General features: G+C 53.3%; 2 protein-coding genes across 4 annotated transcripts in view; one reads left to right on the forward strand and one right to left on the reverse strand.

Annotated features, from left to right (window-relative positions):
* The window catches only part of CREB3L3 (cAMP responsive element binding protein 3 like 3), a 9214-nt gene extending 5715 nt beyond the window's left edge, over positions 1 to 3499 (forward strand). For both annotated transcript variants that reach the window (XM_019653528.1, XM_019653529.1), the window contains exons 7-10: positions 881 to 949; positions 2091 to 2175; positions 2401 to 2497; positions 2703 to 3499. In XM_019653528.1, the coding sequence (XP_019509073.1) occupies positions 881 to 949; positions 2091 to 2175; positions 2401 to 2497; positions 2703 to 3016 (565 nt within the window). In that variant the 3' untranslated portion in view covers positions 3017 to 3499. The remainder of the gene's footprint in view (positions 1 to 880; positions 950 to 2090; positions 2176 to 2400; positions 2498 to 2702) is intronic.
* A 627-nt stretch (positions 3500 to 4126) lies between these two features.
* SIRT6 (sirtuin 6) overlaps positions 4127 to 12179 on the reverse strand; it is an 11442-nt gene continuing 3389 nt past the window's right edge. For both annotated transcript variants that reach the window (XM_019653530.1, XM_019653531.1), the window contains 6 exons: positions 10336 to 10518; positions 7657 to 7716; positions 5868 to 5963; positions 5707 to 5787; positions 5078 to 5201; positions 4127 to 4980 (listed from right to left, as the gene is read on the reverse strand). In XM_019653530.1, the coding sequence (XP_019509075.1) occupies positions 4699 to 4980; positions 5078 to 5201; positions 5707 to 5787; positions 5868 to 5963; positions 7657 to 7716; positions 10336 to 10518 (826 nt within the window). In that variant the 3' untranslated portion in view covers positions 4127 to 4698. The remainder of the gene's footprint in view (positions 4981 to 5077; positions 5202 to 5706; positions 5788 to 5867; positions 5964 to 7656; positions 7717 to 10335; positions 10519 to 12179) is intronic.

The following is a 12179-nucleotide window of genomic DNA, read 5'->3' on the forward strand; positions in this document are numbered from 1 at the left end:
AGAGAGAGAGAGAGAGAGAGAGAGAGAGAGAGTTTATTCTGTTGTTCTTTCATTAATTTTTAAATGTGCATATTCAGCTTCTTGAGCTGAATTAAGGCTATAAATTTCCCTGTTAGCACTGCCTTAGCTGTGTCTCATGCATTTTGACTTTCCTTATTGTCATTACCACGTGGTCCTCAGGTCTTCCCTAATTTAATTTTTCTTTGTCTTATGAGTTATTTAGAAGGAGGGCCTCTCAGTGAGGGAACTTCTCCTCTTCCCTGGTTGCGGTATGAGGACCACTCACCCTCATGCCACGGTTTTGAGTATTTCAACTCGACACCTGAGTGGTCCAGGTCAATACCATGTTCCCAGATGGATACAAATGGGAAAGGTGGGGTTACGAGCCTGGATCCCAGACTTTATATGGGATGATCCCCCACTATCTTGTTCCTCAAATGCAATGTGCTAAGCCCCTTGTCAACTTTACTTGATGCCATTCTTCCAATCACTCTGTGAACTAGGTAAATGTAACCCCATTTTACACATGAGGGGACTGAGGGCAGAGAGCTGAGTGGCTCAAGGTCATGGGGAGGGTGAGGACTGTAACTCAGGTCTCCTTGGACTCCCATTCGCCCTGACATTCCATCTGATGGAAGCATCACTGTCTGAGTTTGGCATTCCATCCCCAATCCTGGGGGCTCAGAATGGAATGAAGCCCCCAGGACCTAGGAGCCAGGAAGACTTGCGTTCAAATCCTGGCCCTGTCACAGACTTGCTAGGGTGACTGAGTGATTTCCCCTCTTTGGCCTTGGGCTCCCTGCCTGTAAAGTGGGGCCTCACAGGAAGATCTGATTGGGACAACTATAATCTGAATGTCACTGTGACATTGTCTCGGCAGGATGTCAGCCTGCACTGCTCAGAACCAGGAGCTTCAGAGGAAAGTCTTGCATCTTGAGAAGCAGAACCTGTGAGTCTTGGTGCAGCCGGGGCAGAGGACATAGGCAGCTGGTTTCCAGAGTCCCTTACAAAAGAGGTGGAAAATGGGGGCAGCCTCTATGATGGCAGGGCCGAGCAGGGCATAAGGGTTCAGCTAGAAAGGGGACAGGCTGCACAGAGAAGGGGGTTTGGATTTCAGGCCTTGAGGATGTATAAGAGCCCACTAGGGGGATGCTGTTCCTGGTGGAAGAAATGGCATATGAATGGTCAGAGGCTAGGAGAATGTTGGGGAACTGCACACAATTCCATCAAAGGGGTGCATCCATTTAGTTAATGTTTATTTAGCATCTACTCTGCATCAGGCATAGTTCTGGGTACTGGGATCCCAACAGTGAACAAAACAGACACAGTCCCTCCACTTAAAGAACTCATGATCTAATGGGAGACATACTCAAGGCAAACAAAAATATATAAAAGGTCACCCAAATAGTGATAGCCACTGGGAAGAAAAACAAAGCAGAGTGAAAGGCTATTTTAGACAGGAAGGTCAAATAAAGTGACATTTGAGATGAGACCTAATGGATGAGCAAGAACCAGCTACAAAAAGACCTGGGGGAATAGTGTTCTTAGAGGGAACAGCCTGTGCAAAGGTCCTGGGGCAGGAATGTGCCTGCCGTGTTGGAGGAACACTGCAGAGGCCCATGTGGCTGAAGCAGAGTGAGCAAGAGGGAGAGAGGAAAGAGGTGAGGGCAGGTTCATGCAGGGCTTTGTGGGCCACAAGAGGACTTGGGCTTTTACTTGGAGGGAGGTGGGAACCCTGAGAGTGTTGGGAGAAGACAGCTCACATTTGAAAAGTGCCCCCTGGCTTCTGTGTGAAGCATGAACCCTAAGGAGTGCAGGAGAGGCCAGTGGGGAGACCAAAGAAGAAGCTGGGGCTGGTGTCCATGTGAGCAATCATGGAAGCCTGGATTGGGGAGGTGAGATGGCAGAGAAATGAGTGGGATGTCAGTAGAGATTTATGGAAGCAAAGGGGGAGGGTCTGGGATTTGTAAGAGCAGTGGGACCCTGACGGATGGAATTCAGACATCAACGAGGCTGGGGACCCCAGAAATGGATGAGGAGCCAGACTAAGGCCCTGTAGGGCTCAGCCAAGGCTGCTCATTTCCACTAAGGTCCCTCTTGGAGCAGCTGAAGAAACTCCAGGCCATTGTGGTTCAGTCCACCAGCAAGTCAGCCCAGGCTGGCACCTGTGTAGCGGTGAGTCCTATCCCCCGCTCTGATGGTCCCTAGGATAAAGGGGGTCCTCAGTCTTGGCAAAGGAACCTGCAGGAGGTGGGGGAAGGTGAGTGTGAGTAGCATGGCTGGCATGGTCCAGTAGCAAGCATGATCCAGTCTTCTGGGCCTCAGTTTCCCTGCTTATGAGATGGGCGTGCTCACAGGGGTGGGGGAGGAGTGGGGTGACCCCGCCCCTGTCTCTGGCAGGTCCTGCTGTTCTCTTTCGCCCTCATCATCCTCCCCTCCATCAGCCCTTTTGCCCCCAACAAAGCCGAGAGCCCCGGAGACTTCACACCTGTGCGAGGTAGGTGAGCCAGGGTCATTCGGACTTCAAAACCCCTCTGGGCTGCACCGTGGGCACAATCTCCTTGGCTCCCCAAGTCCCAACACTGGGCCTCTGAGGGAGGGGGAAGGGCCCCCCTGCAACTGCTTCCTGAGGTTGGGAGGGAAGGAAAGAAGGGACACCAGGCCCCCACCCCATCCCTCATGAACCCCCAACCCTTGTTCAGTTTTCTCCAGAACTTTGCACAACGACGCTGCTTCCCGTGTGGCCTCTGACACCACGCCAGGTTCCGAGGCCCCAGGACCTTATCCCGAGGCTGGCGCACCCCAGGAAGGGTCTCCAGGAAGCCCCAAGGTGGACTGGGAATCCCAGGACATGCTGGCTCTAGACAACTCGACGGAGGAGCTCGACAACTCTACCCTAGTTCCGGGCAACTTGACGGAGGAGCTGAGCCGGACTACCCTGCTGGACTGGGTCTCCCCTGACCCAGCGCTCAGCCCAGGGCGCATGGGGCTGGAGGCTGTGGGGGAGGAGCTGTGAGCAGCACCCGGATGTGCCCCCAGGCCCATCTGCTCAGGGGTGCTGCGGTGGGTGCTGCAGTGAGTGCTGCAGTGGACAGCGACAGGCACAGAATCAGAGGTGAGGCAGAGACCTCTGCAGAGATGCCAGGATGGACATGCACAAACACACCTACACACACCCAGGGACCCAGACACACACACAGAAACTTATGCTCAGACACAGGGCAACCATAGGGCTACAAAGCCTGAGAAATACACACACTGACCCCCACACAGAAGGAAACAGGCAGACACGCAGAGTGATCCACAGACCTAGACAGACAGACACACACAACATGCCTCAGTTACCCTGCCTGGGGACTCCTTCCTGTACCCTCACACACAAGGAGGAGGAAGCGGACAAGACTGCAGGGACCTTGGCCTCTGAGCGCGGGTTGAGCTCCGAACTCAGGGTGACCATGGCCCACAGCCGCCACCCCCCCTTTTCTAAGACTGCAGTGATCCTTAATAAAATATTTTGAAAGAACACAAACACGAATGGCACGAAGGCAGAGTGGCATGGGGGCTAAATTGGAGACTGGGGCTTCCCAACCCCCAGAAGGAGGGGGTGGGGTAGCCCGGGATGGGTGAGTGAAATGGGGGAACCATGGACACCTAGGCTGGAAAAGTGGCCACCAAGGCACCAGGCGTGTTTTCAGCACCTTGGAGAGCGGTGCGTGTGCTGCGGAGCGCAGGGCGCGCCTAGAGCACGAGGTCCTAACAGCTCTGGGATCCCTGGGTCTCCACAGAGGAATTGGGCAGCTGCTTCCTGGAGGGCTGGGCTGCCCACCCTACTCATTTTACCAATCAGGAGACAGGAGTCGGAGGTGAAGGGGCCCGCTCGAGGTCACAGCTGGGAAGAGCTGCGCCTGCACTCTTACCTTTAAGCATCCCATCCCCTAGGGCAAATTTTTTTAAACTATGCAAACGAGTATATAATTACAAACTGAGGGCTTAAAGAATGTCAGCTGCTGGTCTGGCCCTCCTTCACCCCCAGGCCTGGACTGTATGAAAGTCCAAGCTGACGTCCCAGGGAACACATACTCCTGACGCTTGGCACAAGGTTGTTGACATAAAACACAGACTCAGATGCGAGAAGTTCTGCTTTTATTGCATTGAAGGCTTTTCTGGAAGCCTGGAGGGAGCGCCGTGGACCCTCCTTTCTCCCTCCAGCCCCAAAGGCAGTGCAAGCCTCTTTTTTGTCCCACCATGAAGTTTGACTCCTAAATGGCGGCTCTGCTTCTCTCCAATCCTGGAGGGACTGTGAAGGCGGTTTGAGGGATGCAGGGTTTGGGAGGTGTGAAGGCCGAGGGGCAGAGGAAGTTAATTCCTGTTTAGGCCAGAAATTTAGGGAGGGTCTGGCCACACCTCCCCAGAACCTCCTGAGTCTGGGGCTGGAGCCAGGGGGAAGAGCAGGTGCCTGCAGTGTCAGCAATAAGGTCGAAGTCCAAGGTGGGGATACTCCTCCCCAGGCCATCACCAGAGGCCCCTAGAGCCAAAGGGAGCCCCAACGGAGGGCGAGTGTGCCCTAGGACCTAGAGCACAGCTCTCAGAGCCCTAGGACTCCCTCCCAGGACAAAGACAAGTAACAAAGTAAGACCGGTAAGAAACAAAACGAATCCACGGATTCTACAGAAAGCCCCACCCTCCCCAGTTCCCTGGTCAGCTGGGAATCACCTCCACCTTTACCCTTTTGGGGGTCCTGCAGGGGGCAGGACTGTCTAGCAGCTCCCTTTTGGGGCTGGCAGGCCTGGAGCCGTTGTGATGGTTGGGAGGCTCCTCCTTGGCCTCCAGCTTGGGGGCAGGTGGACGGGGAAGGGGTGGCAGCGCCCTCTCCAGCACGCGGGGGCCGTCCCAGGCAGGGATCTCCAGGCCCAGGTGCTTCATGAGCCGGGTCATGACCTCATCTACATAGCCGTGGATGCACAGGTTAGCGTGGCGGTCCTGTAGGGGCGGCACGAGTCAGGCGGAGGCAGAGGCTCCTAGGGGCCTGGGGTGGGGGTAGGGGTGGGGGTGTGTCAGGGGTGCGTTCTGCACATACGTGCTTGGTGGGCTGAAGGTTGACGATGACCAGCTGGCCCCCTCGGCGCTTGGTGGCAAGGGGCAGGTTACCACTGGGCCGGATTTGCAGGGATGTACCCAGCGTGATGGACAGGTCCGCGTTCCTGGGACCAGGAGGTGGGTTGAGCTGAGTACCTCTGCAAGGGTCTCTGCAGCCTTCGTCCTCCAACCCTCCCGTCTGAAACCCTGGGAGGCCAAGCTGCCCTGAATCCTGTCCCTGCTGCTTCCTTTCTACAGGAGCCACCTCCCCACCCTGTTGGGAGAAATTGATGTGGGCAGTTAGACTCCCCTCTCAGCCACTTCCTGGTTGGGTAGGACTGGATAGAGGAGCCACCTTGCTAAAGCTTCAGTTTCCTTGCCTGTAAAATGGGCCCAGTGCTGCATCCATTGTGGGCCATGGTGAGAACCCCCAGGGCCAGGGGTGTGATAATGCTCAGTACATAGCTGCCACCATTACGACAGGGAAAGCAAGGCCCAGGGAGGGTGCACACCACCTCCTCCAGAAAGCCTTTCCTGATTCGACCTCTGAGCTGGAGTCCCCTGCCCCATGCTGGAACTGTCTGTGCTTCTGCCCCTCTCCCTCTCCCTGGGCTCATCTTGGGGTTAGACCTGCTGGCTTCGTCGGCGAGGGTGAGGTCCCGGTCAGGCAGGGCATCCTCCCAGTCCAGGATGGTGTCTCTCAGCTCCCCCCTGCCATGGAGGAGGAGGAGATCAGTATGGAGACCTGCTGCCTCCCCCAAGATCCAGGGCATGGGGGGGGGGTCACTAACCTGCAGGCCCTTAGCCCCCTTGCCTTGGCCACAGTGCACAGCCGACCCGTGGCCTTGAGGCCCATGCTGCCCACGACGGTGTCCCGGACATACTGCCTGTGTCGGGCAGGAAGAGGGGGAAGGGGTCAGCCCACCACCTGCCCACCTTAGGGCCCTACCTGAGTGGTTCTTGCTTTTTGGGGAAGCTGTTCTCCCAGGGAAGTGGGGGCCACACGACCAGAATCTAAGCAGAAGGAAACATCTGACAAATCCAGAATGGGGGCACAGGGGGTGGTGCTTCCATGAAAGAGCTGGCCTGGCTGCTTCCCAATGTCAACATCATAAAAAAACACAGAAAGGCTGAGCACTGTTCCAGATACAGAACACTAAAGGGATGTGACATCACATGCAAAGCATGACCCTGGCTTGGATCCTGACTAGGAAAAAAGTAGCAACGATGGGAGCACTGGGGATATGGACTGGGGACTGAATCATCATGTTTTGTTTTTACATTTCCTGACTTCAATAACTGCACTGTGGCTGTGGAAGAGAATACTGAAGCTTGAAGAGGAAGGGAGATAAAGACTGAAGGGATTCAGAGCAAAGGATGAGGAAGTCTGCCACTAACTTAAAAAGCACAGCAAATACTGACAATACACAGAGAGAAAACAAATTATAGCAAAATAGCAATACTGGTGAATCTAAGTCAGGGGTCAGCAAACTATGGCCCTAAGGATCAAATCCAACCCTCCACATAGGTTTTTGTAAATAAAGTTTTATTGGCACATGGCCACGCCCATCCCTTTACATGTTGTCCATGATGGCAGAGCCAATCGATGGTCATGGCAGACAGTCTGGCCCACAAAGCTGAAAATATCTACCATCTGACCCTTCACAGGAAAATTTGTTGACTGCTGGTCTAGGTTAAGTATGAGTTCATCATACTGTTCTTGCAAGTTTTCCATAGGTTTGAATTTTTTCAAAATAAATTTGGAGAAAATAAATTTTTTATAACAAGTGGGTGGGGGCACTTTGGTCTCAGAGATTCCACCTGCAGGGGAGGAGTCCTGACACCCTCTCCCCACTAATTCACACCTGAGGCTCCTTGCTCCCCAACAGGGGACACCCGGAGCAGAGGTCACACCATCACACCCTGTTTGTTATGGGTTGAATTGTATGACTCCAAAAGATATGTTGAAATCCTAACCCCCGACCACCAAGAACTTTAGAACTTGACCTTATTTGGAAAGAGGGTCATTGCAGATGCAATGAGTTAAGATAAGGTCACATTGGAGTAGAGTAGCCCTGGTCCAATATAATTGGTGTCCTGATAAGAAAAGGGGATGCAGACACACAGAGGAGATGGCCATGTGACAACAGAGGCAGGGGTTGAAGTGATGCGTCTACAGCCATAGGACACCAAGAAGCACTGGAAACCACCAGAAGCTGGAATTGGCAGGAGGGATCCTCCTTCCAGTTTTTAGAGAGAGTGCAGCCCTGCTCACACCTTGCTTTTGGCCTTCTAGTTTCCAGAACTGTAAGGCCATTCATTCTGCTGTTTTAAGCCACTTGGTTTGTGGTTGTTTGTTGCAGCAGCCACAGGAAATGAATGCACCTTCCCAGGAGGAAGTCGTGCCCCCAACTCCCCTGGAAGGGTCTCACCCTAGTCCTGCCCCCAACCCTGGATCCCTGGGAACATCAGATTCAACTCACAAGGCCCTTTTGCAGAGCATGACCTGGGAAGTGACAGAAAACAGGCTGGGGCCTGGGTCTCCACACCTTGCCACTCCCACCCCCACATGGCACTCACGTCTTACACTTGACACATTCTTCTACAAACATGTTCCCGTGAAGCTCCGCCAACTTGTCCCTGTGGGAGGAGAAGAGGCTTGGTGGTACAGTGGGCTCCCTGGATCCTGAGACTTCAGGCCGGGTGCCAAGCCTCCTCCTCCAGGAAGCCTTCCCTAACCCCTCATCCCCAGGATCCAAAGACTCTCTTTTTCTGGTTCATACAGCTGTGTATCCCTGGGCAGATGACTCAACCTCTCTTAGCCTGACAAATCATTAACCCCTACAGCTGACTGCACTTTCACACATGGGCAGCCTATTCCATTCATAAAATCCACCTATAAGCATGGTGGAACCTCCCGATGCTGCCAGGTCTGACGGACAGGAATTCTAATCACCAGTTTGCAAAGGAAGAAACTGAGACCATGGGTGGCTCTGGAGCATGAGCTTTGTGGAGGCAGAGGAATGTGCGATCAACTCCTGGCATTGTCACCTCCCTGCTGTGTGACCTGCAGCAGGTCATTTAACCTCTGTGTCTCAGTCCCCATCTGTGAAATCAGACAGCAGTGTCCAACTCTTGGGATATTTGAGAGAACAATTATCAGGCCTGTAAGGCCCTTCCCATGGCTCTGTCACCTCTTTCATGTCCCTGTCAAATGTCACCCTGACCTCCCTGTTAAAAGCTGCAACTCCCGCCGGCTGTGTGGCTTAGTTGGTTCAGAGCTCACTCAAGAGTTTGAGCTCTGAGCAACAGTGGTTCAAGTCCCGGCCTGAGCTGAGCAGCCGCTAAGCTGCCAATAGGTGGCAGGATGGCTCAGCCAAAAAAAAAAAAAAAAAGCTGCAACTCCCCACACCCTCCTCCCTGCCCACCTCTCCCCTTTCCTTCCAATGAACACCATCTGACAAAATTTAATTTCCTTATTTATCTGTTTTTTGCCTATTTCCCACCCACTAGAGTGTATGCAAGGAGGGCAGGGCTTCTTATCTGTCTCGTGCACTGTATCCCGCATCTAGAACAGTGTGCGGCATGAAGTAGGTGCTCAATAAATGGCTGTGGAGTGTGGTCCATTTTGCTCCTGTCTGCATCCAGCAGGAGCTGGGGGTGCCCTGGACATAGACAGGGGCACTGGCACGAAACTCAGCGGTCGGGAAATTGGAGGCATTGAAATCCCCAAATACACTCCTGCCTCCCACCCCCAGTGGCTCCCCTCCATCTCTGGATGGCTTTAGCCCACTCCCAATCTGCTACACACACCAACGTGACCTTGTCCAGGTGAGTAGGGAAACAGATTTTCCTGGCTTTCTCCATGTTCCTGTAAAAAGCCCTAACTTCTGTGCCACGGAAATGTATTTGCTATATAGTGAGAAAATGATGACTGTCCTTTCTATAATAGAAACGCCTACACAGGCCATAAGGTCTGCAGTCAGCTGTCTAGTGAATTACTCTGATGGGAAGGATAATAAGGTGCCCAGTGGTTACAGCCCAGAATAGCCCAAGGGTCACCCAGCCAGTGAGGCTGGGGGTCTCACTTTCTCAGGTATTTACTTGCTGAAAAGGATGAAGGCCCAGAACATGGTGATATCTCTAGGTCAGAAGAGCTGCCTGACTCCTGGAGAAATTTTATTTCCATGCCAAAGGGCTGGGGTTAGGACTAAGGCCCATTTTAAAAAAGCAGGGCCTTCGGCCGAGTGGGATGTTGGTTAACAGTTGGCTTGGGACGCCAGTTCTGAGCAGCAGGGCCCTGGTTCGGATCTCACATTAAGGCCAGTGACGCTGTGCCCTCTACAGCTAAGATGGTGAACAACAGCTCGACCTGGAGCTGGGTTGCCGCAAGTCGTAGGCGACAGCGTAGGCTGCAGCGGGGCTGCAGTGGGGCTGCCATAAGCTACTGTGAGTGGCCAGCAGTCAGTGTGAGCTGCCGGCAGCCGGCATGAGCTGCAAAGAGCAGCTGTGAGCGGCCGTCCAGGGGCCGGCGACTGATCTGCCTCACCCAGAAAGAGCGCAATGATAACACCAACATGGGCCAGTGAAGCAATGTCCTCCACAACTAGACTGAAGAATAAAAGGACAGCAACTTGTCTGTTCCCCTTCTCTGATTCCCCAACGCTGTTCCCCTCCCCCAATTCCCCACTAAAATCTTTAAAAAAAAAAAAAAGAAAGAAAGAAAAAGAGCAGGGCCTCATTCTACTTTAGAAACAGAGACAAGTCCTTTCCCTCGTCCCTTGCCTGTGGAGGGCCCAGCTACTTGTAAAAACTGGCCAGGCTCTCAATCTGTCCCCAAGGGTAAGATCAGAGGGCAGCATACTTGGTATTAAGGACTCAGTCTTCCTGCCCAAATCCTATGCTCACATTCAGTATAAAAGTTATAAAGAGGAACACAAAAATGCAACTGCGAACTCTAAACCCTGTCCCCTCCTTCCGCTCCCAATTTCTTCCCCTCCCCACCTCAAGGGCGATTTTTGCAGCCAGGAAAAAAGGACCCCAATTCTTGAGAGGTGCCCAGGAGGGACTGACAATGACAGTATTGGATTACGAAGTCCTATAGCGCCAAACACCTTTCCCAGCCGCCTCACTGAATCATCACATCAACCTGTTAAGGGAGGGGCTGCCATCAACACCCATTGTACAAATGAGAACACCGAGACCCAGAGAGAGGGGCGCCTGGCCCATGGCTGAACAGGGCTGGCCGCTGGGTGTTACCTGGGGAAGCCGGAGCGCACGTGCAGCCCGTCCACATTCTGGCTGACCAGGAAGTGGAGAAGGCCCACACGCTCCAGCTGTACCAATGCCATGTGGGTCTGCGTGGGCCGTGCGCTCTCAAAGGTGGTATCGAACTTGGGGGCCAGGCCCTGCTTCTCCATCGTCCAGACGCCATGGGGGCCCCTGAAGGTGGCAGGTAGGGAGAGATGCAGGGAGAGAGAGAGAGAGAGTTTAGGGATTAGGGAGAGAGGGGGACAGAAAAAGAGACATAGAGAAACAGAGAGAAACACAGGGAGACAGAAACACCAGGGGTAAGAGAGAGAGAATGAGAAAGAAAAAGATTGAGAGAGGCATGGAGGGAAGGAAGGAGAGAACATGTTACATACACTAGGGCAAAAATTAATTACTCAGTTCACCCAGCACTGGGGCTGCACTGAGCCTGGCCCTGTGCTGGGTGATGCTGGGGCCCTACTGGACCCAGGCCCTCCCTCGAGGAGTCCTTGATCTTGCCAGGGGTGACACAGGTGGACACATACCCTTGAGCCCTGTGGGCTGGGATGGCCCAGTGGGGGCAGTGAGGACTCTGTGTGGGGCCTGTGGGAAAGCTTCCTGGAGGAGGCTGAGCTATGTATGGAACTGTGAGAGGGAAGGGCAGGGAAGTCTAGGCACAAGGCGTAAGCAAAGGTCTGGGGGGCTGGCAATAGCCTGTCAGTTGGGGAAATGCAAGTGGTCTGGGGGCTGCAGCAGGAGCAAGAGGGGCTGAGGTTGGAGAGATGACCCAGGGCTGGGGCAGGTAGGGCTTGGAACTCTCCTGTGTGGCAATGGGGAGCCATGGCAGGTTATGGAGGACGGCTGGGGAGAGTCAAGCCTTAGAATTCTAACATTCCTCTAAGGAATCTGTTCTCCTTCTGTGGGAGCCTGGACTGGGGGCCAAGAGGCCTTGGAAAGAGAGTATATTATAAATGGAATAGGTCTGCTCTTTGGGGCAGGGTTGCAAACTCAGCACCTACAGGGGCCACCAGTTTGAAACTTCTGCTTTTCAGCTACAAGACTCTTATCACACAGGCTGCCTAAAGCAGAGAGGGGTTTAGACATTAACAGGTTTTACATCCTCATTTATGGGTGAAGAAACTGAGGTTCAGAGGATTAAGCCACCAGGTCTGATAGAAAAATATTTTCAAGTGAGTATGGAACTAATTGTCCCTGATATTGATTCCCCCATCTTCTAGAGCGGGGGTCGGCAAACTGCGGCCCGCAAGCCACATGCGGCTCTTTGGGTACGTTCCATCTCGAAAGTCTGCTGACCCCTGGAAGAGCCAATCCTGTCCCTCACAACAATTTAAAAATTATTCGAGGGCCGGCCGAGTGGCGTGTTGGTTAAGAGTTGGCTTGGGAGTGTCAGCTCTGAGCAGCAGGCCCTGGTTCGGATCCCACATGAGGGCCAGTGATGCTGTGCCCTCTACAGCTAAGATGGTGAACAACAGCTCGACCTGGAGCTGGGCTGCCATGAGTCGCCAGCGATGTCGTAGGCTGCAGCCTGTGCTGCAGTGGGTTTGCCGTGAGCCGCCATGAGCAACCATCCAATGGCCGGCGATCAACTGCCTCACCCGGGAAGAAAGCAATGATAATACCAACATGGATGGGCCAGTGAAGCAACATCCTTCACAACTAGACTGAAGAACAAAAGGACAGCAATTTGAGTGTTCCCCTTCCCCGATTCCCCAATGCTGTTCCCTTCCCCCAATTCCCCAATAAAAACAAAATCTTAAAAAAATAAAAATAAAAGTTATTCAAGAGCCATAAATATATTTTTACATAATTACCATTATGTGAATAATATCGTT

This window comes from Hipposideros armiger, unplaced genomic scaffold, assembly GCF_001890085.2.
Source record: "Hipposideros armiger isolate ML-2016 unplaced genomic scaffold, ASM189008v1 scaffold_202, whole genome shotgun sequence".
Lineage (NCBI taxonomy): Eukaryota > Metazoa > Chordata > Mammalia > Chiroptera > Hipposideridae > Hipposideros > Hipposideros armiger.